The sequence below is a fragment of the Pogoniulus pusillus genome, chromosome 27 (assembly GCF_015220805.1).
Source record: "Pogoniulus pusillus isolate bPogPus1 chromosome 27, bPogPus1.pri, whole genome shotgun sequence".
Classification (NCBI taxonomy): domain Eukaryota; kingdom Metazoa; phylum Chordata; class Aves; order Piciformes; family Lybiidae; genus Pogoniulus; species Pogoniulus pusillus.
The window spans coordinates 8673782-8700654 of NC_087290.1; the positions used below are offsets into that span (position 1 = coordinate 8673782).

Consider the following 26873-nt stretch of genomic DNA (forward strand, 5'->3'; position numbering starts at 1 on the left):
CCGGGGGAGCCGGGCAGAATGAGCGCAGCCCCGGGCACCTCCCGCGCCCCCCAGCCGCTGCTCCGCTTCCCCGACGGATCGGGTGGGTCGGGCGAGAGTCGGACAGCGGTGGGGCGGGGGGGCCGCAGCCCGGGGCCGTGCCCCTGCTCGGGGGGGCCGCGGAAGCGGCGACGGACCACGTTCAGCCGGGGGCAGCTGTCGGAGCTGGAACGGGCCTTTGCCGCTGTGCCCTACCCAGACATCGCCACCCGGGAACGCCTGGCTGAGCTCACCCAGCTGCCCGAGGCCAAGATCCAGGTGAGTGAGGACCAGGTCACTTCGTCCATCCCTTCCACTCCGTTCATTCTTCCCTCTTTCCCTCCCGGGGCCGAGACCTCCTCCGCGGGACCGCCCCGTCGGGCCGCCGTCGGTGTCTCACAGTTTCCCTTGCTCCCTGCCCGGCCCAGGTCTGGTTCCAGAACCGCCGCGCCCGCCGGATCCGCAACACCAAATCGGAGCTGTCTCAGCTACCACCGCTGCCCCCAGCCGGGGAGCGAGGTCCCCCCGCGGCATCCCCCGACGGCACCAGCCCGGGTCCGGCCCCTGCCCTGCCTCCGCCGGGAGCCCGCAGCCCGTCTCGAGGCCTCCACACTTCTCTAGGCTCCATCTCTGACCTAATCTACAGCGCGGCCATCACCAACCTGGGCGAGCCGTAGCTGTGGCGGGGAACCCCCAGCATCGGGGACGACCCCCAGCACCAAGACACCCCTCCCCGCAGTGCCACGATTTCATTAGGGTGTGGAATTGCTGCCGGCCCCGGAGGTCCCCAGGATGTCATCCAATATCCTAAACGCCGGTGCGGCCGCGGCGGGGCCAGCTCCCCATCAGCTCCCTAATGCCAACTAATCTTTTGGAAACAATACCTTAATCTGAGGCCGTATCCGCGGATGATTGTGGCGCAGCCGCCCCTAATCCGCAGGCACGTTCGCAGGTGCCGGCAGAGCTCCCCGTATCGGATATTAAACCGTGTTTGCAGAGGGGCTTAGCTGCCATCAGAGCATTAATCACCGTGTCCAGCCCTGGCAAGATGCCCACCCAGCAGGTGTCCAGGTCCCTCGGGCCCAGACTCAGTGTCCCCCACCCTACAGTGCATGCACTGAGCTGGCTTCATCCACTCTCTGCTCTACAGCATCTGAGAAGCCCCCAGACTCCGCACTGAGGAATGCCCTCCTTCCCTACTGAAGCTGCGCATGGAAGGTAGAGCCCTGTACCGCTCGCTGCCTACAGGAGGCCCAGTACAGGTGGATAGCTGAAACTCTTCGTGCTCCTCCCTGAGGCGCCAGCAGCCCCAGAGCTGCAGATCAGGAGAGGCAGTAGCCTTTGCATGAGGAGCTGAGCTGCTGCAAAGCAGAGCCCAGTGTGGCTGGGGTGGACACCATCATCTTCCTGAAGCAGAGAAGGGCTCTTCCTCAAAGAGGAGCTGGGTCTTGTGCTGCCAAGTGGGTCACAAGGTAACAACGATCTCCCATATTCAGGCAAGGGAGCAGGTGCAGCAAAGGGAGGTTTTGGCAGCAGGACACAGGGCGCAGAGGGAAGATTCATGGCTCTCAGTGGTGTCTTTTAGATGCCAGTTCAGCACTCCACACAGTGACAGACATCTCCTGCTGGGCAGGAAGAAGGTAGTAAACACAATATTGTTTATTTCCAGGAAAAAAGAACAGCAACTTCACAGGAGAGTGGGATTGGTGGGAGCTGATGCCCACTCTGTGCTGGGATGCCAAGTCCACATCCCTTCCATCTTCTGTGCTGCAGCTGAGGGATTTTTAATCCATGACTCATTTCAGGAACTTTAAGAAATGGGAAGCAAAGGACGAAGCCTGAGGAGCGCAGTATCTTCTCAGTAACAGAATCAGGTACAGACAGATGGTAAAAGATAACCCTGCCCCAAATTAAGGAACTCTGGGGAGGGCAAAACCCTCCAGCACGAGGGCTGCAGTCCGGGGGGACATATGTGGTCATAGTTTCCCTAGGTCCCCTTCAATGGTCCGCACCATTACATAGAGCTCAGCCAAACCCACTACCGAGGCCACGATGACAGCTGACAGGACACGCTGTGGACAAAAAAAGGGAGATGAGTGACCCTGCCTGTGCCTCAAGCTGCAGCCACGCTGGGAATCGTGCCTGCTGCTCCTGCCTGGTGAGCACAGTGTGCTACGAGTGTGCTGCAAGGCCATGGCTCACTCACCGGTGCGGTCTCCACAAAGACGTACTGACTGCCCAGGTAGGTGCAGGCAAAGGCAGCTGCCACGGTGACAAAGAAGTTGAATATGGTGATGACAACAGCTTTAACAGAGCGAACTGGAGAGAAGGGAGAGAGACAATAGTGCTTTTAGGTAAGGCCTGGAGAGAGGGGCCAAGCTGTAACCCTGCCAATGGAGACTGACTGTGGCCTTCTCAACTAGGCTACAGAAATATGCAAGGCTTCACGTGCTTTATGCCTCCAGAAGAATTGATAGAATGACCAACAGGCTGCTCCTTTCCTCAAGGAACCCGAGGTATTTGGCCAGAGAAAAGCAGTCTGATGTCAACAGCCAGTGACAGGATAGTTCCTGTGACCAGCCTGCAGGTTCACACTGCCAGGCATCAGCCACCCACCTTGCCTCCCAAATTCAGCCAACGTTCCGTTCGTCTCCTAAAAGAAGGGATTAAACCAGTTTGTGATTGGTTGCATTTCAATGTCAACTGCATAATAAAAGCAGCATCAATGCCCCGACCCCAAGACTCAGAAGTTCAGCAAGCTGCTGGGGAGCAGGTGGGCTGTGGGGCAGCAGCAGTTCAACAGCATCCAGGTTTTGCTGGATTTTCATTTGTGGGGTGATTCAAAGATGGTAAGAAAGGATTGTTGCTAATCAAAACACTGTAGCTTCTCAGCTGCAGGTTTGTCTTCAGACACTAAAGAGTCTCACCTTGTCACGTAACTGGGAAGAACTAAATGTAAAGCTCTGCACATTCTGTTAGATCAGATGTGATGACACACTTTCTAAAACCAGATACTGGTGGAGAGACAAGAACATGAGGAACACACAGACATGGGAGTACTCCCTGGGAATGCTGATGTCACTGCCCAACTCTGCTCAAACCATGCTGGTTCATAAATGAAGCAGCCAAGTTTGACAGTGTGAAGCAGATCTTCCCAACAGGAGGACACATGTAAGGAATTAAACATGCAGACACACCACTGTGGAGGAAGAATAACAGGACAGGATCACAAGAAAGCTCAGCAGGGACTCTAGCCTGTCTGAATGTTCACCATGCCAAAAGATCTCAAGTCTTTCTCAGACCCAAATATCCTGTTTTTTCAGCTTGGCATGAATGATCTCATTTTAAAACTATGATGAAAATGTAACCATTCAGAAAAGGGCAGCACAGATGCTCCCTGTAAAACATTTACTGTTGCTGCTCAGTCTCCCAGTCCCAAACCTGAGATCTTTGACACCATGAGCTGTTCCCAAAACTCAGTATCTCCTCTGTTTCACCATCCTGATAGCCTTGTTCCACCTCTGCCCTGAACGCTCTATTGTCTCCACACACTGACAGCGTGCACTCCTCAGGTCCTTGCCCACCTTCCCTCTGCACTGCGCTCACACTGTGGGGCACATTTCCTTTGCTAGCTGCCACACTTTGGAGGGTTGAACCCTGACAGCAGGGCCCTCACCTGGCCGGTGATGTTGCGGGTCATCCGCCGGTACTCCTCGTTGGCCAGCCTGGCCTTTATCCGCTCCAGCCGGGCCACTAGCTCGGGGTTCTGAGGGAAGAGCAGAACCACCGTGAGGACCGGGAGTCACTGCCATCTCCCGCGACCGGTGCCCGGCCCTCACCTACCCGTGGAGGAACCGGCACCTCCGGCAGGTAGATCTCGCTGCCTTCTAGGAGCTCATACAGATGCAGCGGAGATTCTGCGAGTGGGGGACAGGAGGGTTAACGGCGGACTGGCCAGCGGTCGCCCGTGGAGCCAGGGGCAGGCGCGGCCTACCTGCTTCCCGCAGCGCGGCGTGCAGCCTCCGCAGCAGACTGAACGACACCAGGGCGCGTTCAGAGGCCACTGCCGCCTCCAGCTCGGCCCGCAGACCGGCGGGCAACCCCGCCAGCTCATCTCCCTCCACCGCCCGCCGCAGCCTCCCCCCGGCCTGCACCGCCGACGCCATCTCGTCCGGCGACCGTCGCCGTGGCGACACCGAGCACCATAGAGCGGGACTGCGGCCCAGAGCGGCGCCGCGCCGCGCGGGGGCTGCCGGGAGGCGCGGGGCGCGGTGCACTGTGGGCGGCGGCTCGGCCCGGCCGCGGGATGTCGGGCTGCGCGGCGCGGCGCTGCGTGGCGGCGGCGCTCAGCCGGTGCCGGGCCCGCGGGCTGCCGCTCTGGGAGCTGCGCCCGGCCCGTGGGCTGCGACCTCTGGGCCCAGTGGGAGCAGCGGCCCTCCCGCTGCTGGCACCGCCGCAGCGACACCTCTCGTCACGGTGAGGCCTGTGAAGAGGGGCCTGGGCCTGCTGCGGGGGTTTAGGGGTGCTGAGGAGGAAGGGAGTGTGGGTTAGGGGACGGCGTGTGGAGGAGTAGTCGGGGATTGGGGAAGGCGGGCGGGGGGCTCTGAGAGGCTGTTTGGGGGTGGGATTTCGGGCTCTGAGAGGCTGTTCGCGGGTGAGGAGGTGGAGTTAGGGGGTGCTTGGGAAGGTGGGGTCAGGGGATGTCTGGGTGGGGAGGGGAGGTTAAGGATTCTGAGGAGTGTTCGGGGTGGGTGGTGGGGGTTAGGGGGGTTGCTGAGTTGGTATGTTGGAGAGTGGGGGGGATTGGGCTAAAGGTGCTGGGTAGGGAAATGTCCAAGGCAGTAAGAAATGGGGAGACTGATAGGGGACAGAGAAGGGAGTTGACTTAGAAGCCTAATGTGTAAGCAAGGCTCTCATGGGAGAGGTATGAAGTGGGGACCTCTGCCTGGCCGGTACTTGGAGCTTGGATATTGGGTGCCACTTGTCCTGGGGGATGCTTCAGGCCCTGCACAGCCACCGAACTACCTCTCTGCTCCTAGAAACCGCCCAGAAGGCAAAGTGCTGGAGACTGTGGGAGTGTTTGAGGCACCAAAGCAGCATGGCAAGTACGAAACAGGGCAGGTGAGTGATTTTGGGGATCACAGCTGCAGGCTTGTTCCATGGAGGTGGAGTGGCCAAGTGACTGACCCATGAGGAAGTTGCTGCGTTGTAGCTGGCACACGGGATTTTCACGGTTCAGTACTCCTCATCTCTGCTGTGTCTGCATTTTGTCAGTCATCTGACAGTAGCAAGTTGATAAGAGTCTGCAGAGTGACACAACTGTTGCGTGTGCTCCGCTGCTGCTGTTTAGCAGTTTTCTCCCACTAGGAGCAGAAGAGACAATCACTGAATTTGAGGAGTAACAACTAAATTTGTCACATCTGCCCCCCTGTTGCTGTGCTCCTGAGCACTCTCTCCCATGCTGGTCTCCTTTCTGCACTTCTGTTTTTTCTGCTTTATTCCTGGTTTAGCCATTCACTTCTATGGGATGGAGATGATGTGAATTTCTTCTCTCAACCCAGACTATGTATATTCCCTCTTTGTTTCTGCTCTGGGGTCACACAGTAGTGATTCTCCTTTCTTCTTATCCTGCACATTCATATTCTTAGTGTTTCTAGCTGTATCTTAACTAACACATGTATAAAATGCTATCCAAAAAGGGTTCTTGGCTTCATGTTTTCTGTCGCATTTGAGTAGATTAAAGTTTGCTGTGCATTCAAATGCAATTCTTTGTCTCTTGCAGCTGTTTCTTCACAGTGTGTTTGGCTATCGAGGAATAGTCCTGTTCCCCTGGCAAGCCAGGCTCTATGATCGAGATGTGGCTTCTCCTGTCACAGAGAAGTAAGGACTGATTCTGATCTCTGTCTTGTTTCTACTGTTACAGTCAACATTTTGTAGTGAGTTTCTGGTTGGGATGAACAGGGTTTTTTTAAGGAGGATTATTGATCTGTTTTGCATAAATATAAACTAGAAGAGAGGTGCTTAGAGAAGAGATGTTGTGTGAGTATTTTGTGTTAATTGGAGATAGGATGGAAGTGTGAAGGATGAGAGTGTATGAAGGAAATAAAGGATAATAAAAAAGATCATGCTTCTGACCTTTTTTATGATAAAAAAACCCCATCCAAACACAAAACAGCTCTTGTGTTGCTCTTTGAGCTAGGTTTAGGCTTCTATGTTAAAACTACAGGCAGCTGCTTCTGTAGATTTCATGTGAGCATTCAGCTGCTGCCCAGTTTCAACCCACTAGGCTGATCTGCTGATCACTTTTCTATCTGTTTTCCCTCTGGCCAGTGTTGGAAGGGTGCTGAGAGGGAATGAGGAGTAAGTAGAGAGATAATCCAAAGGCAGTACAAGTACCCACCCCAAAGAGAGTCTGGGCTGAGCAGGATGAACTTGTGAGTTGTCTGAAAACAGAGCTGTTGAGCCTGTGACGGACACCACTGATTGTCACCTTGGCTCATCTGTTGTTGTGTAGGTGACTGCTGTGAGTTAATTTGGATGGAATTGGATGGTTACAGACTGTGAAATCTATTTTTTGTTTAAAAATCATTTGGTTTAAAAAATCAGTGTCCCTGATCCTGGTAACAACAGTTTGCTGCTGTCCTGTGCTTGAACTCAGTGGTCTCTTTTTCTTTCTAGGAGTGAGAATGCAACAGGCCATGGTTCCAAAGAGGTCAAGGGCAAAACACACACTTACTATCAGGTGTTAATAGATGCCCGGGATTGTCCACATATAGTAAGTGACCAGTAATCTTGGTGTTCAAACTCCAGTATCTATCCAACCTCCAATATCTTCTCGTATATGAATACTGTAGATGGACAGGCACTGAGAGGAAATGACTTTGGCCAACTTGATTGTTTAGAATTTTAGGACACATTTGTTCTTCAGGTTGTATTTTCCCTGTTTCCCCTTTCCAGCTTCCCCTCCTCATCCTGGTGGCATTCCTGTTCTGTTGCACACAGGGCATTATGAGTGTGGGTTGCAGCACTGGAAGTGCTTTTCACATGTTTGAGTGGAGAATTAATTTAGAGGATTTAAAAGCAGAAATGTTCTGAGGGGAATTGGTTAAGTACAATAAACATTGCATGCTTCAGAAAGCACACCAGTAAACTGAAATGTGGCTGCAAATTGGCCCACAGCAGTCCATTCAAGTTGTAAATCTGTGTCCCTTTTCCTCAGTCCCAGAGATCACAGACAGAAGCAGTGACGTTCCTTGCAAATCATGATGACAGCAGAGCCCTCTATGCCATACCAGGTGAGTCGGCTGCACTTGTAACTGCTGTGGAGGTCTGGATTGTCATGAAGTGAGGTTAGAAGAGTCACCAACAGTCAACTTCTGCCAGCAAAGCAGCAGTGCTTACAGGACGTTCCTGTAGCAGATCTGTCTCTGGTTTAGGGCCATGCTGGAAGGAACAGACTGACTGCAGTAGCTGAAGCCTGTTTGGGTAGATGGGAGTTGAGCAGACTCTCATCAGACACAAACATGCCAACCTCGTGCTCTTGAGACTTAGATCCCATACACATACCCTGATGTGTATGGGCTGTTCTGCTTTGTGTCCAGCAGAACCGGATCCTTTCTTGTTCTGTGTATTTTCTGCCCAAAGCCCTTTTGCGGCAGTGCAGTCACTTCCCAGGCAACATGTTGTGATCAGAGAAATCATTACATGGAGAAATCTTGCAGGAGAATGTTGCCAGGACTTGTTACTGGCCTGCTCCCTCCATTCTTGCATGTCATTTTTGGCTGCTCCTGTCAAAATTTTTCATATTCTCTGTCAGGAGCCTTTTGAGCTGCTCTTTGCTGAGGAAATTCAATGGCTTTTGGGGTTTCTCTTTTTAGGTTTAGACTATGTAAGCCATGAAGATATCCTTCCCTACAGTTCCACTGATCAAGTGCCCATCCAGCACGAGCTTTTTGAGAGGTTCCTCATGTACGACCAAACAAAAGGTAATTTCTGGCTTTGATGGGAGCTCTTCAGAGCCAGGTACTTCAGGTTCTCTGTAACAGGTATCCAGCAGTACACCTATCCTCAAACTCTTGTCTTTCCTTCCCTACAGTTCCACCTTTTGTAGCAAGGGATACCCTGTGTGCATGGCAGGAGAAGAACCACCCCTGGCTGGAGCTCTCCGATGTGCACCGTGAAACCACAGAGAACATCCGTGTTACAGTCATCCCTTTCTATATGGGCATGAGGGTAGGTCTAGGTTGCATATTGCTCTTTTAGTTCTGTGATTAGCTTAACTTGCATGTTTTTCTAAGGCAAATTTACTGACTGAAGGTATGTTTTGCTTACTGGAGAAATAAGTTTTTAATCATAGTGATTCCATTGTCATGATGTCCAGCAGAGGTATGAACACAAAACTGTTTTGCCATCTATTTCTGGAGAACAAATCCTGCAGATTGGCTTTTGCTTGTTATTTGTAGGATGGGGAATACCCATCCATTGTGTATTGTTGTGCAGAACAGACTTAAAAAGATATTTAGGAAGGCTGGTGAATTGCTTCACTGCCACAGCCACAGATGGGCGCAGTGCGTAAGGTGGCAGCAAAGCCATCTGCCTTGAAATGGGAGACACTTCTGTTATCCTGCCCCATGATGAAGTGCTGTTTGGTGTCTGCTTCTGTTTCCTGGCTCTAATGCGGGTTAGAGTGTTTGACTAAAGCCTTCTGGATTTAGCTGATAACCATGTGCTCTTTATAGCATGTGAACTTGATGTGGATCATTGAAAATAACAAGGCTCCAATAATGTTCTGAGTGGAAGGGCTGAGGATTGCTGCAGCAGTTCTGATTTCAAAGTCCAGATGAGCACAGCTGCTGAGGAGCCTACACCATAGCAGTGGATATTTTGGTGTGGAATTGAAATTTCTGTGTAGCCCAGCTGATGCTTTTCCTAACCTTGGCAGAGGAATGGGTACTTGAAGGCAAGGAAATGGATGTTTATAGTTCTGTAGAAAGTACATATTTAATGTGGAGATCAACCTTTCACAGTCACAAAATCCTTACAGATCTCCCACCTCATGATTACATGTTTAGAGCAGAGCCAGCACCAGGCAGTCACTGATGGACTGTCTAGAGAGCAGCTCTGTGCTCCTGTGAGTTGTCTGTGTCAGTCTGGCACAGTGCAGAGACCCTGTGCGTGTGCTGCGCTGACAGCTGATGAGGTTTGGTCACTGAGCATTGAAGGGCAGCTACTAAAGTCTTCTGTTTCTCTTGACAGGAAGCCCAGAATTCCCATGTCTACTGGGTAAGTGCCTTTTGTTTCACAAAGCAGCTAAAGGGAAGGAGTTTATTCACTGTGGTATCGTTGCTGTGTGATAAGCTCTGAGGGAGACTGGCCCTTGTCTGGTGACTGTTTCCCAGTATCAGCTATGGGTTATCAACTGTTTGCAGCTGATTGCAGTTCTTGTTAACAGTTTTTCTTCTGTCCAGTGGCGCTACTGTATTCGCCTGGAGAACCTTGACAGTGAAGTGGTACAGCTCCGAGAACGGCACTGGAGGATATTTAGCTTGTCTGGCACCCTGGAAACGGTCAGGGGCCGTGGGGTGGTGGGAAGGGTAGGTATCAGGTAGCTGCTCCTGGGAAGCTCCTGCTGGAGTCCTTTGTAGTAATAGATGAAATGGGAAACTGGCAATGAAAAGAAATCACATATGTTGTGGTTATGCATGATCCAAAACTTCACACTGAGTGTTAGAGACTGATCCTAAGTGACTGCTAATGGGAAAAGTGGGATAATCTGTTTCTGGCATGAGTTGTTTGCTGTGTGATAGTCATGCTCAGGTGTGAATCTCTCTTTCTTTTCTCACTATATAAATTTCTTGCTGATGCTTGTCTGTGGAGAACTGCTGCTGATACAGAATGGTCTCTCCTTGCCTTCTCAGGAGCCAGTTCTATCCAAAGAGCAGCCAGCATTTCAGTACAGCAGTCACGTCTCGCTGCAGGCATCCAGTGGTCACATGTGGTAAGCAGCACTTACTACTGCAGTAGTAGTTTAGATGTAGGGCCCCGCAGCACTGAGCTGGGATGCAGCTTGAAGGCTGGAGTTAGGGCTGAAAGGTGAGTAGGAGTGGACTGGACAGGACCTATTTGAGAGTTAAAATATTTATGAGCTTCTCCATGGCAGCGTCTCAGTTAGAGATAAGATCTGTTGATTCTCTGCACCAAGAGAGGTTCCAAGCTAATAAATCCTCCTCCCGTGGTCTGTCCTAAACAGGATTTTAGGAGATGTGAAGGAGTTCTGTGTATTCTGCTGTACTCAGCCTCTGTCGCTTTCAGTCCGTGGTGCAGGAGGCAGTGCTTCCTGGTGGTGTTTCCTGAGGCAGCATGGATGTGTCTAGTTGTATCTCCTTCTTGAGCTTTGATTCTGTCCCTGGGTGAAGCTGTGCAGTTCTGTGTCCTCAAAGAACAGCACGTGGAGTTATTCCCAATTTAGGCCAGATTAGGCCTTCAGTCTAACTGGTGTCAAAGTCTCCCTTTCTGTGAGCACAGGAAAGAAAGTGCTTAGCTGAATTGCTCTTTTCATGTGCCACAGGGTTAAAGCAGTTTCCCTTTGTTCTGTTTCAGTCAGGTTGGCATATTTAGTGTCATCTCTATGTGTACAAGAACTATGCAGCCACCTCTTGCCTGCTGCATGGCAGGTCTTTATGGCTGCATTTTTGAAGTCAGTGTTTCAGAGTTGAGCTACCTTTGAGTTGGAAAAGCAAGAGAGCAGCTCTTTGCCTATAGGATATACCTTCCTTTGCATTCAAACTGTCTGAGTACCCTGGGGAATAAAACCAGCCTGTTTATTAGTTTTCCCCTCTCTGCATGCATCCTGAAGGGAATGAGAGGAAAGTTCTGCAGCTCAGAAGCTGCTCAGCTTGACTTCTGATGTTCATTTGTGTTGTGAGAACCTGTTGGTTTATCTCCACGATCCTCCTACCTATATCCTGTTCTGCAGCGCAGTTGTCTGCAGTTCAGAGCAGCAAACACGTTCTTTGTAGAAGAACAGGCAGATTCAGTTTGGAAATAATCCTTTCTGAAATGCAAAGCAAAAGCTATTCCAAATTACATCTGTGATGAGATTTCATATTGTCACAGACTTTTTAGAAGTGGAACTTCTGCCAAGGAATCCAAATCTGGGGTTAAGTGTAATTGGTTTGTGAAAATAGCTCAGCTCTGTCTGCTGCAGGGTGGATGTTAGGCAAACACTGCTGGTGTGTGCTTACCTCCTGGAGGCTCCCATCACGACATCTTTATTCAGGAGATGTGTATTAGAGATGTGATGTCAACCGCCCAGGAGTCTTCCAATAAATGAGTCATCTCAGCAGGCAGATGTCTTTGCTGCTGAGCTGATGGACCAGCTGCTAGACCCAGCTTACAAATCCAGCAGGATCTGGAAGAGTTTGTGTCTTGCTTTCGAGCTGATGACTCCTACCTGTTTATGCTTGGCTTGAGCGTGATCGCTGCCATTATTTTGCAGGGGTACATTTCGTTTTGAGAGGCCTGATGGCTCCCACTTTGATGTCAGAATCCCACCCTTCTCTCTGGAGAGCAACAAAGACGAGAAGACGCCCCCTTCTGGCCTTCACTGGTAGAGCAGACCGAACGCCGAGACCCACAGAGACCTGGGTGTGTGGTAGACCCTTGCCCCTCCCCATTATGCTGCAGCCAAGAACATGGAGCTTTTAAACGTTTTAAACCAGTTTTAACTGTTGTCTAATGGGGAGGCTTTTTTGAACTTTAATACCGGCTCTCAGGCTGCTTGTAAACATAAGCTGTGTTACAGTTAACCCTTTCCATTGTGGCACCTGCTGGGATTGGGGCTGGAGACGAATATCTTTGCTGCTGCAGAAGTCTAGTCCCCTCAGCAGGCCTGGACCCTTTCCAATCTGTTGTGAATTCTCTGCGATGTGAGGTTTCTCTAATAAACTGGCCCTTCCAGTTGCAACCAGTCTTCCTTTATAAGCCAAGGCCTACCTCTGCATCCAGCCTGCCCTAGCTTGTTGCTTTTCCCCATGTCTATGTGCAAATCAGAGTCAGCCCAAACTTCTTGCTGCTTCAGAAAACAGCAGTGTGGCTGGTTTGGAGCAGGAATGTGAGCTCAGCCTTCTTGCAATGCATCTGCTTTCTGGGATTTAGCCAACATGTGGTGGAGCAGCCCATGAGTTCCACATCTTGTTTGGCTTGTGTGCTGGAGCAGTGTGAAGCAGGTTTTGCGAGAGAAGGGAGTGCACAGAGTGGGAGGTGGTGGTGAGCAGGATGCCACAGATTCTTGTTTGTGTAGAGCACTGGGATGTGTGTTGTGATGGTACAGGTGAGCTGAAGGAGGACCCTCCCCTTGCAAGGGCTTGCCTCACTGCAGGGATGTGTCCCAGCTACTGGAGGGTACCTCCCTTCTCTTGCTGCACCTGTAACCCTATTACCTTGATAGTTTCTGCTTTGGCAGGAAGAGCTTGATTTAACCTGCTGTCAGCCACAGCAAGGTGGTGCTTAGCTTTCTGCACCTGCTTGCTCTGCTTAGTGGGTTGTGATTTTTTTGGTAGTCTGTGTGGAGAGCCCTGCAGAACCATGCAGGTCAGGGAAACTGCTGCAAGATTATAAAATTGTGTATTTGTGGGGACTTTGCTTTCACATGTGAAGGGCCTAGCCACAATGCAAAACACCTGTTGGCTCTTTTTACAAGCCAGAGTGGCTCTCAGCAGCTCTGATGATGACAGAGATCTGGAGAGACATCAGCCTCCATCTGACCTTTCTGTCTGTCTCTGGATTTCCAGCTTTCTGGGTGATTCATGGGGGCAGAGGCTTTGTGATAGAAACCCTAGGCAGAAAGTTTCAAAGCTTGCTCCTTTCCCTGATCTTGCTTAAATGACAAAGTATAACTGACTCACAGGACTGATCATTTTCTTGGGTTACTTTTTTTGGAAGTATCCTAGTTGCCTCTTCTTCCCCCTCAGTCCTCTGAGCACCTTCTTCAAATTTGGCTCTGCAAGGCAGCACTGTGGCAGTGCAAGGGGCTGTCTCAGCTGACATCTTTAGAAAAGACAGTGGGTGAAATCCTCACACTGTCCTGTACCCAGCAGATACCTGTATAGAGAGAGTTAATTACTGCTGCTTAAACAGTGCTTACCTGTCAGCAAACTCTTAATTATGTGTCTTCCTTCCTGTCAGGTAGGACATGTGATCTCTGTTACTTTTAATGTTTAAAGATTTGACAACCAGATTGCTTCTAGGGGTAGAAAAGGATCCTTATAGAACAACCCACAGCTGACAACCCTGTGTTGTTGCTGTCATGCTGATTTCTTCACGGGTGGAAAGGGGTTGGTGGGTGAAATGGTGCTTCAAGTTCAGAGGGAGCAGGGTCCTGTAGGAACCAGCTTTTTCACTCCCATGAAATACAGTCAAGATGAGAGTAGTAGTTACCCTGCCTCTCCCTTGGGTCACCGACCTCAGCTTACTGGCAGTTGCACCACCACTGTAAATGTTTAATTCTTGCTTATCTGCCCACGTGCCTGAGGTGCTGTGGACCTAATGCTTCCAGTAACAAGCTCAGAGGTTTTTATGTTCTTAAGTGACAACATGGTCCTGGAGGCAGCACCAAGCAGAACAGCTTGTGCAGCTGCAAGGGACCCGTGGTGTTTGCTGTGAGGTGCCAGCTGAGCAGGGTACAGCTCACAGATATTCTTGGCTGAATCATGAGTGGCAAGCACAGCGGTGACCTGCAGTGCCGGCACTAGACTGGGCTGGCACGAAGCGTAAGAATGCTTTGGGAAGCACAGAAAGGGCTTGGGGAGTGCAGGATTTTTTCACTTCGTTTGTGGAAGGGGGGTGTGTGTGTGTCCCGTGCCTGTCCCGGGGCATGAGTGCAATTCCGAGGAGCCTGGGGCTCGGGAAGGACTTTTCTTCAGCTGATGCTTCCCACAGGCGTGTTTCCAGAGTGCGGGCGAGCCGCGTTCACTCGCGTGTAAATAACCTGTACAAAGAACTAACCAATAAAGCGCTGAAGGAACGCCTGTCGCTCCGGCCTCTCATTCCCCCGCTGCCGCGGCGCTGACGGGCACCAACCTCCCGCACTCCCGCTCCCCGGGGTTGGAGGCGGCGCCGCGGCGCAGCGCCCCCTGCCGCCTGCACGCCGCCGCGGCGCAGCGCCCCCTGCCGCCTGCACGCCGCCGCGGCGCAGCGCCCCCTGCCGCCTGCACGCCGCCGCGGCGCAGCGCCCCCTGCCGCCGCCTCGCTGCCTGCGCGGCGCCGGAGGTGACGGCAGCGGAAACGCTGCGGAGGCCGCGTGCCCGAGGCAGCATGGTGGCGGCTGGCGCCCACCGGCCCGGGCCGCTGAAGCAGCAGAACAAGGCGCACAAGGGCGGCAAGCACAGCGGATCGTCGCAGCGCCGCGCTGGAGGTGAGGTGGGGCGGGTCCGGCCGCCTTGCCCGTCAGCCCTGCCTGCCGCAGCCAGCCTGACCCTTCTCTCACCGCAGGCCGCGTCTCCGTCAAGGCCCAGCCTCGCCGGCGGCTCCGCGACCTCAGCAGGGTGGACCGGCGGCACCAGGCGCTGCAGCTTCGCCGACAGCGCAAGGAGGCGGTGAGGGGCGTGGGGCAGCCGGTTGTAACGGGAGAAAGAAAAGGGCTGGTTTGGGTCTTTGCGAGGGGATAGTAGGAACTGCGAATGGGGCTGCTGCGGGTCCTGATCTGTGTTTTTCTGGGGACTGTGCCGGCTTGGGTCCTGGGGGGATCAGGAGGTGGGCCGGGGGAGAACCGGTCTCTTGGGTCAGTTTAGTGGGAGGCAAGCGGAGCATTACTTGACCGAGTGGGTTCGAGTTGAGCTGGGAAGGGATCCAGACTTGATCTAGTGGGGCAAGATAGGAACTGGAATGATGCCGAGGTTCATGCTCTGCAGTTGTGTCCACAGGTGCTGGCAGAGAAAAGGAGCTTGGGCAGTAGGGATGGACCCCCGCACCTCGTGGTTCTGGTGCCTCTGCACAGCGGGACTGCGGCCCACAACACCCTGCACTTGCTGCAGAGCCAGGACTCCGCAGTTGTCCGTGCGGCTGAGGGGAGAGCTGGTGACTTTGCACTCCTCTGCCCCCGGCTGAAGCAGCGCTGGCGCTTTGTGACAGCGCAGGCAGGTGAGAAAACATTGTTGATGTGCTTCTTGGCACCTGTGCGCCTGGGAGCCCCAGTAATGGAGTTTTTTTGCCTGCAGGGGACCTTCATACTGTCTTAGACCTCGCAAAGGTTGCCGACTCTCTCCTGTTCATCCTGGATCCTACAGATGGCTGGGACAGTGCTGGGGAGTACTGTCTCTCCTGCCTCTTTGCACAGGGCCTTCCCACTTACGGTGAGCAAATGACAAACATTAAGGACTTCTACTGGGCTATAGGTCGAGAGGGTGCTTGATGGCGATTGAGTGTTGCAGTAATTAGAACCTCCATATGTCAATAGGTGATCACAGGTGTTTGACCACTCTGAATATAGATCAGCTGGGTGAATACTATTCTCTTGCTGCATTGTTGTGTTACTGCTCTGTTGTGGGGAGTGCTGGAGATAAAAGGGGTGGTTTAGGTTTAGGCCTTTGAGTTCATGGCAGTGCCAGTATTGTAACAGCTCTCTGGCAGGGCATAGGGAAAGGATTCAGATGTTGTTTCTCCAAGTTCAGTTGTTGTGCATTTATCTACAGAGTCTTGTTTACTTTTAAAATCTTATCTTTGAAGACAGGATTCCTGTCTCAGTTATTCATTAGAATGTGTGAAACTGCCTTTGTGCCTTGTGGTGTGATCCTGTTAGGTTATTTGGGTTGCTGGTATCTGAGCATTTGCCAGTGCTTGGTAAAAGGAGTGCGAGAAGGTTTCTTGATGTGATCCTGAACTCTGCTCTGTGCCTCGCTCGGTAGCTCTTGCTGTCCCGGGAGGCACTGACTTGCCACCTAAGAAGCGGATAGACGCCAGGAAGAAACTTGCCAAAGCCATTGAGAAGCGGTTTCCTGAGGCCAAGCTGTTCCCTCTGAACACGGAGCAGGAGTCCTCGCTGCTGCTGAGGCACCTGGCCACCCAGAAGCAGCGGCACCTGGCGTTCCGGGACCGGCGTCCTCACCTGCTCGCCTACGCTGCCGAGTTTCTGCCTGGCCAGGAGAGTGACCTGGTTGGGACCTTGAAGGTGTCTGGCTTTGTCCGGGGACAGACCCTCAGCGTGAACAGCCTGGTGCATATTGTGGGGCATGGAGACTTCCAGATAAGCCAGGTGGATGCCCCCCCTGATCCTCTCTCTTTGAACCCCAGAGTGGTTAAAGGACAGAAGAGGAGTCAGGACATGGAGATACAGGTGTGTGGGAGGTCAGGGCTTTGCCTGGCCCGTTAGAACACAATGTTTCTATACTTCCATCAAGAAAATACAAGTGGGTGTATGTGGTCATGGGGAGGGGAGAGGGAGTTGTATCAGACCCAGTAGGCTTGTGTGCTGCCACTGAGCAAAGGTTCTTTGCCCACAGCATGTAAGGGATGTAATGAATGTGATGCAGAGTGGAGTTTTGCTTTAGGCTGATGGCTAGCTTGAGTTAGGTGTGCTCACAGCTGGGAACTCTGCTCTTGCCCTTTAGGATGACTCTGCAAATGGCATTGATGAGATGGAGGAAGATATTAAGGTCCTGATGAAGGCAGACCCAAAGAAGCAGGAGTCTCTGCAGTCAGAAGTGGTTCCTGATCCTATGGAAGGGGAGCAGACGTGGCCTACTGAAGAAGAACTGCAAGAAGCAGAGGGTGAAAGCAGCAATACTTCTGTACCTTTTCCTTGTCCTCATTAGGAGGGTTGTTAGAAATTTTCTGTCACAAGGATGGCTGTAGAGAAATGTGCTGGTTGGGAGCTCAGGGCTTCCATTCCTACTCCCATCATGTGAATACCAGGCTGCATGGTTTGCTGGGCAGTTAAGAGTTACATTTTACCTGCCTATTCTGGGCCCTGGCAAATTCTGTGCTGGGAAACATCAGTTCTGGCCTAGAGTTGATGCTGTTGTCCTGGTGTAAATGTTGCTGAAGTGGAGAACTGTTCCTTTGTTAACTATTGATGGGAATCCTACAGCTTCTCTGAAGGCAAACAGGAGAGTGGTGAAGGTCCCAAAAGGCACATCCAAGTACCAGGCTGCCTGGATTGTGGATGATGGAGAAGAAGGCAGTGAAAAAGATGATGATGATGAAGATGACGACTTTGATGATATGATGGAAGAGGCAGTTTGCCAGGTACCTCCAAGAGCTGATACTGCAGCTGATCTTCAGGGCATTATTGTGTAGTCTGGGACAATCCCACCTTTCTGGCTTGCTCCATGCAAAGGTGTAACACAGAGTCAGGGCTCGCCCGGGTTTCCATTGCTAAATTTCTTATGCTTCTTTGGCCTGTTAGATGCTGAAATGAGGGACTGTGGTGTACCTTGGCTCACAATTGACACCTTGCAAGTGCACACAGTGCTGCAGGGACAGAACAGCCCCTGTGCTCACTGGCTCTGTGCTGTACTGTGTGTCAGGAGGGAGAAAGCAGCGAGGAGGAAGGGGAACCTGCAGAGGAGGACTGTGAAACAATGACCATTCCCGAGAGCTTGCGGGATGACCAATACGATGAGAAGGTGAAGGAAGATGAGCAGATGTTGGAGAGATACAAACAGGAAAGGATGGATGAAATGTTTCCAGATGAGGTGGACACCCCACGGGATGTACCTGCTAGAGTCCGGTAAGAAACAGGACACTGCTAGGTGGGGAGCTGGAGGGCACCTTTCTGTCTAGTTCGATAAGAGACAGGAAGCCTGTGATGTCTTGGCCATGGTGTCTGAACCTGGCTGAAGGACTCTTCTGAAGACTCCCTTTTAGGCTCTGAGGCTTCCACGTACAGCACTAGCTGGGGGCAGTGGGTGGGCTTGGGTAGCTCCCTATGTCAGGGAAGGCTGGGTCCTGACCTGGGAGAGGGAGGAGGATGGCAGAGCCCTGATGTAAGGGCAGGTTGTCTGGGGGCTTGGCTGCAACAAGATCTTTCCTGAGAGCTAATGTTTGCTTTGCTGCCTTTGCTCTCTGAAGGTGTTGAGTCTCTCTGGACCACAGAAGGTGCTGGCAACCCACCGCAATTGGTGAAGCTGTTTGTCATTCCTCTTGCCTGTTCTCTAGGTTCCAGAAGTACAGAGGGCTGAAGAGCTTCCGGACTTCTCCATGGGACCCCAAAGAGAATCTCCCAAGGGATTATGCCAGGATTTTCCAGTTCCAGGACTTCTCCCGAACCAGAAAGAACCTCTTCCGGCAAATAGAGAAAGAGGAGACTGAAGGAGCCTTGGTAACTCCCTTTTCTCTTGCTGATCTCTTCTCTACTGTGTTCCCTTCCTCCTTGTAGGAAAGATGTGGGAGATGTCTGGGTGGATCTTTCAGACAGCTGGTTCTTAGTGTGAAGCCATGAGTTCAGATGACACTGTTCTCCTCGATTCCCTCTCACACGTTATTTCTGACCACTCTGTGTTGAGAGAAGCACTCACAACCAGTCCTCTCTTGGCAGGTTGGCTGGTACATAACAGTTCATGTCTGCAATGTCCCTGTCTCGGTGATGGAGAGCTTCAAAGAAGGAAAGCCCCTAGTCCTGTTCTCACTGCTTCCCCATGAACAAAAGGTGACTTTTGCTAAGATCTTGTAGCTGTGCAACTCCTTGTCTGATTCTCTTGGGCCGTATGGGTTGCAGAGGTGCCGGCTGCAGATGATTTGAGCTGAAATCTCTCCGCATTGCTCAAAGCTGAAGCTGCCAGGGGTGTTCAGGCTGAGGTGTTTGTGGTGACCAGCAGTGCATTGGGAAGCCGTTGCCAAGGGCATTGCTGTCTTGCAGATGTCAGTGTTGAATTTCCTGGTGCATCGGCACCCAAGCAACAATGAGCCTGTGAGGGCGAAGGAGGAGCTGATCTTTCACTGTGGGTTCAGGCGCTTCCGAGCATCCCCTCTGTTCTCCCAGCACACCTCAGGTTTGTGAGGGACTGGTGGGGTGGGCTTGGGTATGCCAGGAAGTGGGGCTGGGGTTTCTAGGGCAGGAAGCCTGTGATGTCTTAGCCATGGTGTCTGAACCTGTCTGAAGGATTCTTCTGAAGACTCAATAATAGGCTCTGAGGCTTCCAGGGGAGGTACTAAATAGTGAGGAGTGGAAAGGCCTAGGTAAGGTGGTGGCAGGCTCCTCCATGTGGTGAGCTGGTAGCTCAGAGAATCATCTTTGTTCCCAGATACTCTGTGCCAGCAGAGGAAGGGTGTTTGTCACCTGTTTCCTAAAGCACAGAGCCTGCTTGCCGGGGAAGAACCAGCTCAAAGGGGTTTCCCAGAGCTCTGACAACTGCTGTTGGCCTGAACTTGATCATTCCTGTTCTGTCCTAGCTGATAAGCACAAGCTGGAGCGTTTCCTGCGCCCGGATGCTGCTGTGGTGGTGACTGTTTATGCTCCAATCACCTTCCCTCCTGCCTCAGTGCTTCTTTTTAAACAGAGGAGCAATGGTAAGTTGGTAAATGCTGAGGAGGTGTTGAAAAAAGTGTCCCCTTCGTGCTGTTTGAGAAGATGGATGTGTTCTCATCCCTGTTACCTCTGGCACCTTTTTCTGTCCTCACTGTGGGGTTGCTCTGGACCTGGATACATTTGGGTTGTGATGGGGGAGGAGATGATGGGGAGGCACCTTCTGTGATGTGGCCGTGGTGCCTCAGTGCCTCTTCCTTGCAGGAATGCATGACCTCATTGCCACGGGTTCTCTGCTTTCCGTGGACCCGGACAGAATCGTCATCAAGCGGCTGGTGCTCAGTGGCCACCCTTTCAAGATCTTCACCAAGATGGCTGTTGTGCGATACATGTTCTTCAACAGAGGTACAGTTCCTGTCTCTGTGGTGGGAAGAGGGGATGTGGAAACAGAATTTCTGCTACTGTGGGAGCAGTTTCATTGGTGCAGCAAAGTCAGCTTCTAACTGCCTTTTGTGTTCTGATCTCCAGAGGATGTGATGTGGTTTAAGCCTGTGGAGCTGAGGACAAAGTGGGGTCGCAGAGGACACATCAAGGAGCCATTAGGTGAATTTGATTTGTATTGATCTCTGGGTGCTGGGCAGGATGTGGTCCTTCTGGGCAGGAGAGACAACTAACAGCCTCTTCTGTCCTCTGCCTAGGTACCCATGGTCACATGAAATGTCACTTTGATGGACAGCTGAAGTCCCAAGACACAGTGCTGCTCAACCTCTACAAGCGTGTTTTTCCCAAATGGACTTATGACCCCCACGTTCCTGACCCCGTGCCCTGGGTGAGGAGTGAGAGTGCACTGCCACTGCAGGAGGTGGAAATGGATTAAATCTCCAGCATGGCTAATGCAGTTTGTGCTTTGGGTCCCAGGCTGCTATTCGCAGCAAGCACAACACTTATGTCTTGGACATACTACCCCTGGGGTCTGTACAAGGGTGACTGTCTTACCAGCTGCTGCTCAGGTACCAGCTACAGCTATTTATTTTAATGGGAAATGCTTTCAAAAACATCCTGGTGCCTGTGTCTTAGTGGTAGCAGTTCTAGGAGGGGGCAAACAGGGAGGCTGTGTGCACCCTTTCGTTGGTAGAGCCCACTGGGGCTGTTGTCTTTCCTTCGTGCCCTTCCACAGCAGTGTGTCTGAGGATTTTGCTGTTATCAAGGACAGAAGTTACTGGAAGTTACTGTGATACAAAGGCAAATCAGCAGCTGCAGAGGGTGACTGAATGCAGCTCACTGGAGGCCTGGCTCAGAGCAGGGCAGCTAGCAAGAGGTGGAAGAAGCTGTGCTTTGTTTCCAGGTCCTCTAGTAGCAAACTTGTCCTGTGGAACCAAGCATCAGCATGCTATAGAGCACCACTTTCCCTTCTCCCTCCATGAAAACTTGCCATTGTTTAGGGCTGTTCGTCTGTTTTTAGTAGTGCACAAACCAGACAGTACAAACTGAGTGAGGTTTCAGTCACTTGAGACATTGCTTCATTCTCATTCTGCTTTCCCAGGGAGCTCTGTGAGCCAGGTCAGGGAGCTCAGGTCCGTGTTTCCTCCACACAGCACGATGCAAACGTTCTCCACGTCCTGGGGGACTGCCTGGAACTGCTCAGAGAGCACAGCTGCCACTCCCACGCCTGCTGTTGGTTCAATCAGCAGCTTCATCCTTTCCCACACCAGCCGTGTGGCTCGCTGTGGGGACAGAGCAGCAGCTGTCATCCCAGCAGTGAGCAGAAGCTGCTCTAGGGCTATGGAGGGCACTGTGCGCACATCTCTGCAGTGCTCTGGGAAGGGAGAGCAGAGCTGCCAGCCCCTTCCAGCTGGAGAGAGTGTGGGTGTTGCACAGCTGTGGTGGTGTGCAGGGCCTTGTGCTGCCCTGAGAGCATAGAAGGGTGAGAGGGGTAGGGCAGAGCATGATGAGAGGCAGCTGCCTGCTGGCAGCTACCATGAGAAGGGAGCCAGGAGTCTTTACCTTGATTTCTTCTTCTGAGACTGTCAGGACATCATCAACCAAATCCCTGATGATGGGCCATGTGTTTGGTCCAATACTGGTTTTGACTGCATCTGCAATGGTCTCTGGTGGGTGAAGGTTGGGGGTCAGTTCCCCTCTTAATTTGGACTGGTAACAGTCATCTGCGTTGCGTGGCTCAGCAGCAAATACTTTCACATCTGGTCTCAAAGCCTGAGGAGAGCAGGAGAAGTTGCTCAGCTGAAACTAGCATGTACCTGCTCACTGTTGCTGCAGGTGCCAGGGGGCAAGTAGGCCATGCAGACCCCAGGCACCTATTTCTCTCTTTCTGAAGAGAAAAGCTGCTGCTTGGCTTGGGACCCTTGCTCTTCCCAGGGGCAGATGCAGCCACTGCTTCCTAGCTAAGCTGTTACCCACCTTGATGGCAACTGCTATTCCTGCAATCATTCCTCCACCTCCCACAGGAACCACCACTGCATTTACCTCAGGCACCTGTGCAGAAAGGAAGTATGAGTGCTGCTGGCACCTCAGCTGCCCCTTTTTGCTGAGTCCCTGCCTACAAGGAGCAGAGCCCTGGGCTGGGTTTCTCACCTGTTCCAGCACCTCCAGGCCGATTGTGCCCTGCCCTGCAATCACTGCTGGCTCCTGGTTGGGGTGCACCATGATGCCTCCTGTCTCCTGGACTACACGAGACGCTGTCTCAGCCCTGGACTAAGGGGAATGTGCAGATAGCTGCCTCAGTCTGGCTGGGAGTTGTCCCAGGCTTGTCCCTCCCCTGCCTTACCTCATCGCTGGGCTCACATGGCATCAGTGTGGCACCGTAGGTGCAAATGGCAGCTTGCTTGCAGTGTGGGGCTGTGCGGGGCACCACAATGTAAGCAGGAATCCCTGTGTGATGAAAGGAGGTAAATCAAACTGCTTAGAGCTGTAGGAGCAGCACTGACATCTCTGCTTCTTCCCAGGGGTGCCTGGAGCTGCCTCTGCCCAGCAAGTAGCGCTCTATTCACCCCTGCTTCGGCTGCCGCTGAGCTGGGGCCGAAGGTCGAGGTGTGTGGCATTACCTTCAGCCTGGGCAGCACAGGCCAGCGCCTGCCCGTGGTTACCGCTGCTGTGCGTCACCACGGCCCGAGGCAGCCCCGCTCCAGCACGCTCGCTTTCTTCAACGAGACTCCTGACAGCATTTAGGGCTCCCCGGATCTGGAAAGAAAGCGCAGCCCCCTCGGTCCTGCCGCTGCCCAGGAGCGGGCATGCGGGGCTTCTGCCCCGCGCCTGGCCGTGCCGCCGCCACCCCCGCGCACCTTGAAGGAGCCGGTCTTCTGGAAGAGCTCGCACTTGAACAGCAGCCGCCGGCCGGCCAGCCGGTCCAGGCCCGCGCAGGTGAGCACCGGCGTGCGGTGCAGCCGGCCATGCAGCCGCCTCTCCGCTGCCCGAACATCAGCCAGCGTTGGGCGGTGCGAATCCGCTGCCATCTTGCTCGGCGTCCCGACTCCCTCCCTGCGGTGAGGCGAACGCACTTGCGCGCAGAGGCAGTTTGGCCCTGCGCGACCGCCGTCCGCTCGTCCCGCCCCCTCCCGGCGGAGGGAAGATGGCGGAGGGGCTGGAGCGCGTTCGTGTTTCGGCTGCCGAGCTGCGGGACATGGTGGCGGCTCAAGCCCGCGCTGCGGCTGGCGGTGGACGAGGTAAGGGGGTGGCAGGAACCGGTGGGGTGGTGGTGGGAGCTGGGAGACTCTGCGTTGGGCCTTCTTCTATCGGAGGCACCTGCCCGAGGGTGGGCTGGGCCCCTCAGCTGCGCCGCCCGGCTTGGGCTGGGGTTAGTGTGGAGGCTGGGGCAGAGGCACTTCTCTGCTGGGTCCGCGTCGTCCCGGACACGGTTGTCGTTGCGGTAAGAACAAACAAACGCTGGGATCTAGAGAACAAGGGCAGTTGGAAGCCTACGCGGCGCCCGCGGCGAGCAACGGCAGCTGTTCTGCGTTATCCGGGGTCAGGTCGGTCCCAACCCGCCCGCGGGAGCTCTCTGCCGTCTTCAGGCCCGAGCCTCTGATAACGGTGGCTTTCATGTGGCTAAAGTTCGGTGATACGGGCTGCTGGAAGTCACTGGTAGTAGGAAAAAGTTGAGGAAATGTAGCATGCTGACAGCTCGACTTCAGTACACCGTTTAGCTATGCGTTGCCCAGGCCTTGTTCTCTGACGACTGTCTGTGTAAATAACCGTTACCGAGAAGGGGAGAGAGACGCTCCCCAGTTGTGAGCAAAGAGGGGAGAAGGTGTCTGTGACGCAAAATAGGCTGCCGGTAGAGCAGGGAGTTTCTGGGAGCTGGTAGCTCCTGTAGGTAGAAAGACTGCTGCAGAAACCTGTGGAGTTTTAACTTTATACCCAGCTCACGCTGCCTGTGTTTTCGAGTCTTGTGCTGTGCCTTAGCTCTTTCTCGGCTTGTTGGTGCTTTGAGGCAAATTTGAGGTGTGTTATATATGTGGCTCAGGCCAAGGATCTGCTCAGCTTTGTTGTACTTTATCGTTTTCCACTCTTAGTCTGGCTGCCTGTAAAACTTGACTTAGACTTGTTCTTGAATCTTCTCTGAGCACGGTAGGTTCTTTGTCTTTACTTGACGTTTCCGCAGGAACACTTGTCATGATGTTTCTCTGTTTGGTTTGTGGAGGGAGTAATGTTCTTCTGCTTTCCAGCAGAGAATGTGAGGGAAGCGAAGGAGCCAAGGCATCGCAAAGACAACAGGCGCCCGGACCTGGAGATTTACAAGCCTGGCCTCTCCCGACTGAGAAGCAAAACTGTGCTGCCAAAGCGTGAGTCCTCGGAAAAGGAGAGGAGCAGAGCTGAAGAGGGCAAGGAGGAGAGTGCCAGTGACAAGGGCTCTTCGGGGGGAGAGGCTCCAGTCATGGAGGATTTTGGCAAAGGTGATGGCCCCAAGCAGAATGGTCCTTTGCAAGAAAATGAAGAAGAGGTGGAGACTAAAAATGATCTTCAGAGCTTGGAGAATTTGTCCAAGCAGACTGCTCTGGAGGAATGGTGTCCCAAAACCACCAGGAGAACCAGGAAGCCAGACCAGCAGATCTACCAGCCTGGGAAACGTCTGTATTCAGCTGCTAAAGAATCCTCCCTGCGGTCAGCTACTGAGGAAGTCACCAGGAAGATGGAGCAGCTAAAAGTTGAGAGAAACGAAGAGGCTGAGAAAGGTACCGGGAAAGACAATAACAGGAGAGCCAAATCAAGCAACGAGGGTGGGGAGGGACTGAAAGCTTCAAGAGGAGAAAAAGGAAGACAGATAGAGCGAAGTGACAGGATAAGGAGAACAAGCAGTGAGGCGATGCCGGGCAAGCTGGGCCCGACCAAGCGCTACTCCCGCTCTGACAAGCGGCGCAGCCGGTACCGCACCTGCAGCACGAGCTCAGCTGGGAGCAGCAACAGCGTGGACGGAGCCCCGCTCGTGGATGGGGTGGAGAGGCGGCAGGAGCGTGCCAGAGAAAGGCTGCACCCGAGGAAACAGCTCTCTGCATCCTCCACTGACTCCTTGGATGATGACAGGATTGACGAGATAGTGGCATATGTCTCCAGCAGGAGCTTGGGCAAGAAAAAGAGGTCAGAGCTGAGTCGAGCTTCTAGGAGCGAGAGCGAGTGGAGCAGCAATGGCAGGGAAGCCAAGGGATCCTTTCGAGTCACATTTGACAGCAAGACTATGAGCAGGGACATCAGCCTGGCTGAGACAGATAAAAAAAAGCCCCTGAAGGCGTTTATTAGTGGCAATGACTCAGAGGCTTCGGAGGCGAGGAGCCAGAGCAGAGAGCCCCAGGGGAGGGGCCGTGGGATTCTGTTCCTGCCTGCCAACACGGACCTCTCTGCCAGCACCACCAGCCCCACCGAACCCAGTCACCCTGGGCCCCGGCTCCTGCTCGGCGGGGCTGGCAGCAAAGGCCTCCGGAGCAGGGGCCGAGGTGGTGCTGCTCGCAGACTATGGGACCCAAATAACCCGGACCAAAAACCCGCCCTGAAGAGCCAGACCCCTCAGCTTCACTTTCTGGACACAGACGATGAAGTGAGCCCCACCTCGTGGGGGGAAGCCCGCCAGGCCCAAACATCCTACTATAAATTCCAGAACTCTGACAACCCCTACTATTACCCTCGGACTGCTGGCCAAGGCCCCCAGTATCCTTATGGTGGATACCCCCTACAGTATCCTATGGGTCCAAGCAATGGTGTGTACCCAGGAGCATATTATCCTGGGTATCCCGCCGGCCAGGTGGGGCAGTACGTGTGTGGTCCACTCCCCCCAACTCCCCTGAGCCCTGAGATGGAGCAGCAGATGCGGAACATGCAGCAGCAGGAGCTCAGCAAACTCCTTCGCGAGGCTGGGAACCAGGAGCAGCAGCTCAGCAATTTGCTTTCCAGGGACCGCATCAGCCCAGAGGGGCTGGAGAAGATGACCCAGCTGAGGTTTGTGCTGTAGAGGGGGAATGTGACTGGGTTGTTTCTAGGGTGAAGTACCAGAGGATCCAGAGAATGGGGTGCTCTGCTGTTGTGGAAATGTCAGCATCTCTGAGACTGGGTGATGGGGCAGTGGCTTGCTAGGTTTTGATCTGTCTGTCATGCACCAGTGGTGTGTGGGTGTTGGAAGGAAACTGTGGGTAAAGATATCATTTGTCTGGGCTGGGAGCTAAGCTGTGGCTTCTTGTGGTCGTGGAAGGCCTTGGCCATGTCACAGAGATGTGAAGGAACAGGACAAGCACTCATTGTGGCTCTTAGATTCTTCTTTTGCTGGAGCTGATCTCAGTTGCAGCGCTCTTGCATGCTTTCAGTGTTGGCTGGTGGACTTCTGCTTTCTCACCTGTCCTTGCTTGTATGCTGTCTGATTTGGGCTCCAGGGGTGGCAGCTGTCAGTTTGTACTTATGAAGCATTGCGTGGGTTCCTGATGCTGTGACAGTGCCTTTCAAGCACCAGGTAGCTTTGTTCTTGATACTGCTCAGTGCTGTGACAAACCACACAGCACAGTCCAGTGGGAGTCGCCTGGTGACACCAGCTGCTGAGAGGGAAACGACACTGCTGTGCTGCAGAAGTTTTAACTTTGTGTCTTTCAAATTTACTTGTGACCTTCGTGCCTCTGGGCCTTCTTTAGAGACTGGCTTTCAGTGCTGACTGGCAGCAATTCCAGTAGGTGAGTTCATTTCAGGGCTTGTCTGGGCCTTGGGAGCGTGTGCTCTAGACCACAGAGGGGGATGGGTCTGTGCTTGAAGCAGCACTGAGGGTTTGAGGACTTCCTCAAGGTGTCAAAGTCATTCAGAGCTGTTGTTGTCTTTAAGAGAGGAGTCACTGTGCATTGCTGATGTGCACCACGTGCACCGCCATGCCCTGAGCGTGTAGATGTGGTTGTCTCTGTCTCTGCCAGCA

General features: G+C 53.1%; 6 protein-coding genes and 2 non-coding genes across 18 annotated transcripts in view; 6 read left to right on the plus strand and 2 right to left on the minus strand.

Annotated features, from left to right (window-relative positions):
* Window positions 1–18: 18 nt before the first annotated feature.
* Window positions 19–1019, plus strand: SEBOX (SEBOX homeobox). The gene is made up of 2 exons (XM_064166449.1): window positions 19–297; window positions 447–1019. Exons 1-2 carry the CDS (start codon window positions 19–21, stop codon window positions 693–695), a joined length of 528 nt encoding a protein of 175 aa, XP_064022519.1. The 3' UTR covers window positions 696–1019.
* Window positions 1020–1654: 635 nt separating this feature from the next.
* TMEM199 (transmembrane protein 199) lies at window positions 1655–4279 on the minus strand. Of its 2 annotated transcripts, XM_064166447.1 has the most exons (6): window positions 4013–4277; window positions 3862–3935; window positions 3695–3784; window positions 2635–2671; window positions 2225–2337; window positions 1655–2090 (listed from the first exon to the last, which is right to left on the minus strand). In XM_064166447.1, the coding sequence occupies exons 1-6, from the start codon at window positions 4182–4184 to the stop codon at window positions 1995–1997; spliced, it is 582 nt and encodes a 193-aa protein (XP_064022517.1). In that variant the 5' UTR covers window positions 4185–4277; the 3' UTR covers window positions 1655–1994. The 2 variants fall into 2 exon arrangements, with proteins under 2 accessions (XP_064022517.1, XP_064022518.1); XM_064166448.1 differs by lacking the exon at window positions 2635–2671 and having other exon boundaries at window positions 4013–4279.
* Window positions 4280–4296: 17 nt separating this feature from the next.
* On the plus strand, window positions 4297–14043 carry POLDIP2 (DNA polymerase delta interacting protein 2). The gene is made up of 11 exons (XM_064166446.1): window positions 4297–4494; window positions 5058–5139; window positions 5801–5898; window positions 6697–6793; window positions 7238–7313; window positions 7896–8003; window positions 8114–8250; window positions 9274–9300; window positions 9486–9611; window positions 9936–10015; window positions 11516–14043. The coding sequence occupies exons 1-11, from the start codon at window positions 4325–4327 to the stop codon at window positions 11628–11630; spliced, it is 1116 nt and encodes a 371-aa protein (XP_064022516.1). The 5' UTR covers window positions 4297–4324; the 3' UTR covers window positions 11631–14043.
* A 255-nt stretch (window positions 14044–14298) lies between these two features.
* On the plus strand, window positions 14299–20371 carry TSR1 (TSR1 ribosome maturation factor). Its single transcript, XM_064166343.1, has 15 exons — window positions 14299–14431; window positions 14509–14612; window positions 14940–15156; window positions 15234–15368; window positions 15921–16348; window positions 16623–16782; window positions 17102–17259; window positions 17541–17743; window positions 18172–18334; window positions 18551–18661; window positions 18872–19004; window positions 19405–19521; window positions 19742–19882; window positions 20006–20080; window positions 20176–20371. The coding sequence occupies exons 1-15, from the start codon at window positions 14332–14334 to the stop codon at window positions 20352–20354; spliced, it is 2424 nt and encodes an 807-aa protein (XP_064022413.1). The 5' UTR covers window positions 14299–14331; the 3' UTR covers window positions 20355–20371.
* Window positions 17808–17900, plus strand: LOC135187785 (small nucleolar RNA SNORD91 family). Its single transcript, XR_010307445.1, has one exon. It is a non-coding gene; the product is annotated as a small nucleolar RNA SNORD91 family (small nucleolar RNA).
* On the plus strand, window positions 19067–19159 carry LOC135187783 (small nucleolar RNA SNORD91 family). Its single transcript, XR_010307444.1, has one exon. It is a non-coding gene; the product is annotated as a small nucleolar RNA SNORD91 family (small nucleolar RNA).
* On the minus strand, window positions 20119–22990 carry SRR (serine racemase). Of its 2 annotated transcripts, XM_064166347.1 has the most exons (7): window positions 22777–22988; window positions 22540–22675; window positions 22263–22366; window positions 22070–22189; window positions 21896–21970; window positions 21482–21691; window positions 20119–21201 (listed from the first exon to the last, which is right to left on the minus strand). In XM_064166347.1, exons 1-7 carry the CDS (start codon window positions 22945–22947, stop codon window positions 21004–21006), a joined length of 1014 nt encoding a protein of 337 aa, XP_064022417.1. In that variant the 5' UTR covers window positions 22948–22988; the 3' UTR covers window positions 20119–21003. The 2 variants fall into 2 exon arrangements, with proteins under 2 accessions (XP_064022417.1, XP_064022416.1); XM_064166346.1 differs by having other exon boundaries at window positions 20970–21201; window positions 21896–22189; window positions 22777–22990.
* Window positions 22959–26873, plus strand: part of SMG6 (SMG6 nonsense mediated mRNA decay factor) — a 117358-nt gene continuing 113443 nt past the window's right edge. For 6 of the 9 annotated variants that reach the window (XR_010307362.1, XM_064166338.1, XM_064166339.1 and 3 more), the window contains exons 1-2: window positions 22959–23157; window positions 24160–25921. Coding sequence is in view for 8 of the 9 variants with exons in the window: in XM_064166338.1 (XP_064022408.1) it covers window positions 23064–23157; window positions 24160–25921 (1856 nt within the window). In the remaining variant the exon portion in view is untranslated. The remainder of the gene's footprint in view (window positions 23158–24159; window positions 25922–26873) is intronic. The other 3 variants (XM_064166342.1, XM_064166340.1, XM_064166336.1) reach the window with 1 other exon arrangement.

Coding starts and splice junctions, on each gene's coding strand:
- TMEM199 (XM_064166447.1), bottom strand. CDS start 4,184: ATGGCGTCGGCGGTGCAGGCCGGGGGGAGGCTGCGGCGGGCGGTGGAG. Junction 3,785..3,861: donor AGGTGCCGGTTCCTCCACGG/GTAGGTGAGGGC, acceptor CTCTTCCCTCAG/AACCCCGAGCTAGTGGCCCG. Junction 2,672..3,694: donor CCCGCAACATCACCGGCCAG/GTGAGGGCCCTG, acceptor CCCTTCTTTTAG/GAGACGAACGGAACGTTGGC.
- TSR1 (XM_064166343.1), top strand. CDS start 14,332: ATGGTGGCGGCTGGCGCCCACCGGCCCGGGCCGCTGAAGCAGCAGAAC. Junction 16,349..16,622: donor GTCAGGACATGGAGATACAG/GTGTGTGGGAGG, acceptor CTTGCCCTTTAG/GATGACTCTGCAAATGGCAT. Junction 19,522..19,741: donor TTTTAAACAGAGGAGCAATG/GTAAGTTGGTAA, acceptor TCTTCCTTGCAG/GAATGCATGACCTCATTGCC.
- POLDIP2 (XM_064166446.1), top strand. CDS start 4,325: ATGTCGGGCTGCGCGGCGCGGCGCTGCGTGGCGGCGGCGCTCAGCCGG. Junction 8,004..8,113: donor CATGTACGACCAAACAAAAG/GTAATTTCTGGC, acceptor CCTTCCCTACAG/TTCCACCTTTTGTAGCAAGG. Junction 10,016..11,515: donor GCATCCAGTGGTCACATGTG/GTAAGCAGCACT, acceptor ATTATTTTGCAG/GGGTACATTTCGTTTTGAGA.
- SEBOX (XM_064166449.1), top strand. CDS start 19: ATGAGCGCAGCCCCGGGCACCTCCCGCGCCCCCCAGCCGCTGCTCCGC. Junction 298..446: donor TGCCCGAGGCCAAGATCCAG/GTGAGTGAGGAC, acceptor TGCCCGGCCCAG/GTCTGGTTCCAGAACCGCCG.
- SRR (XM_064166346.1), bottom strand. CDS start 22,947: ATGGCAGCGGATTCGCACCGCCCAACGCTGGCTGATGTTCGGGCAGCG. Junction 22,367..22,539: donor CTGTGCTGCCCAGGCTGAAG/GTAATGCCACAC, acceptor TTCATCACACAG/GGATTCCTGCTTACATTGTG. Junction 22,190..22,262: donor CATGTGAGCCCAGCGATGAG/GTAAGGCAGGGG, acceptor CATTCCCCTTAG/TCCAGGGCTGAGACAGCGTC.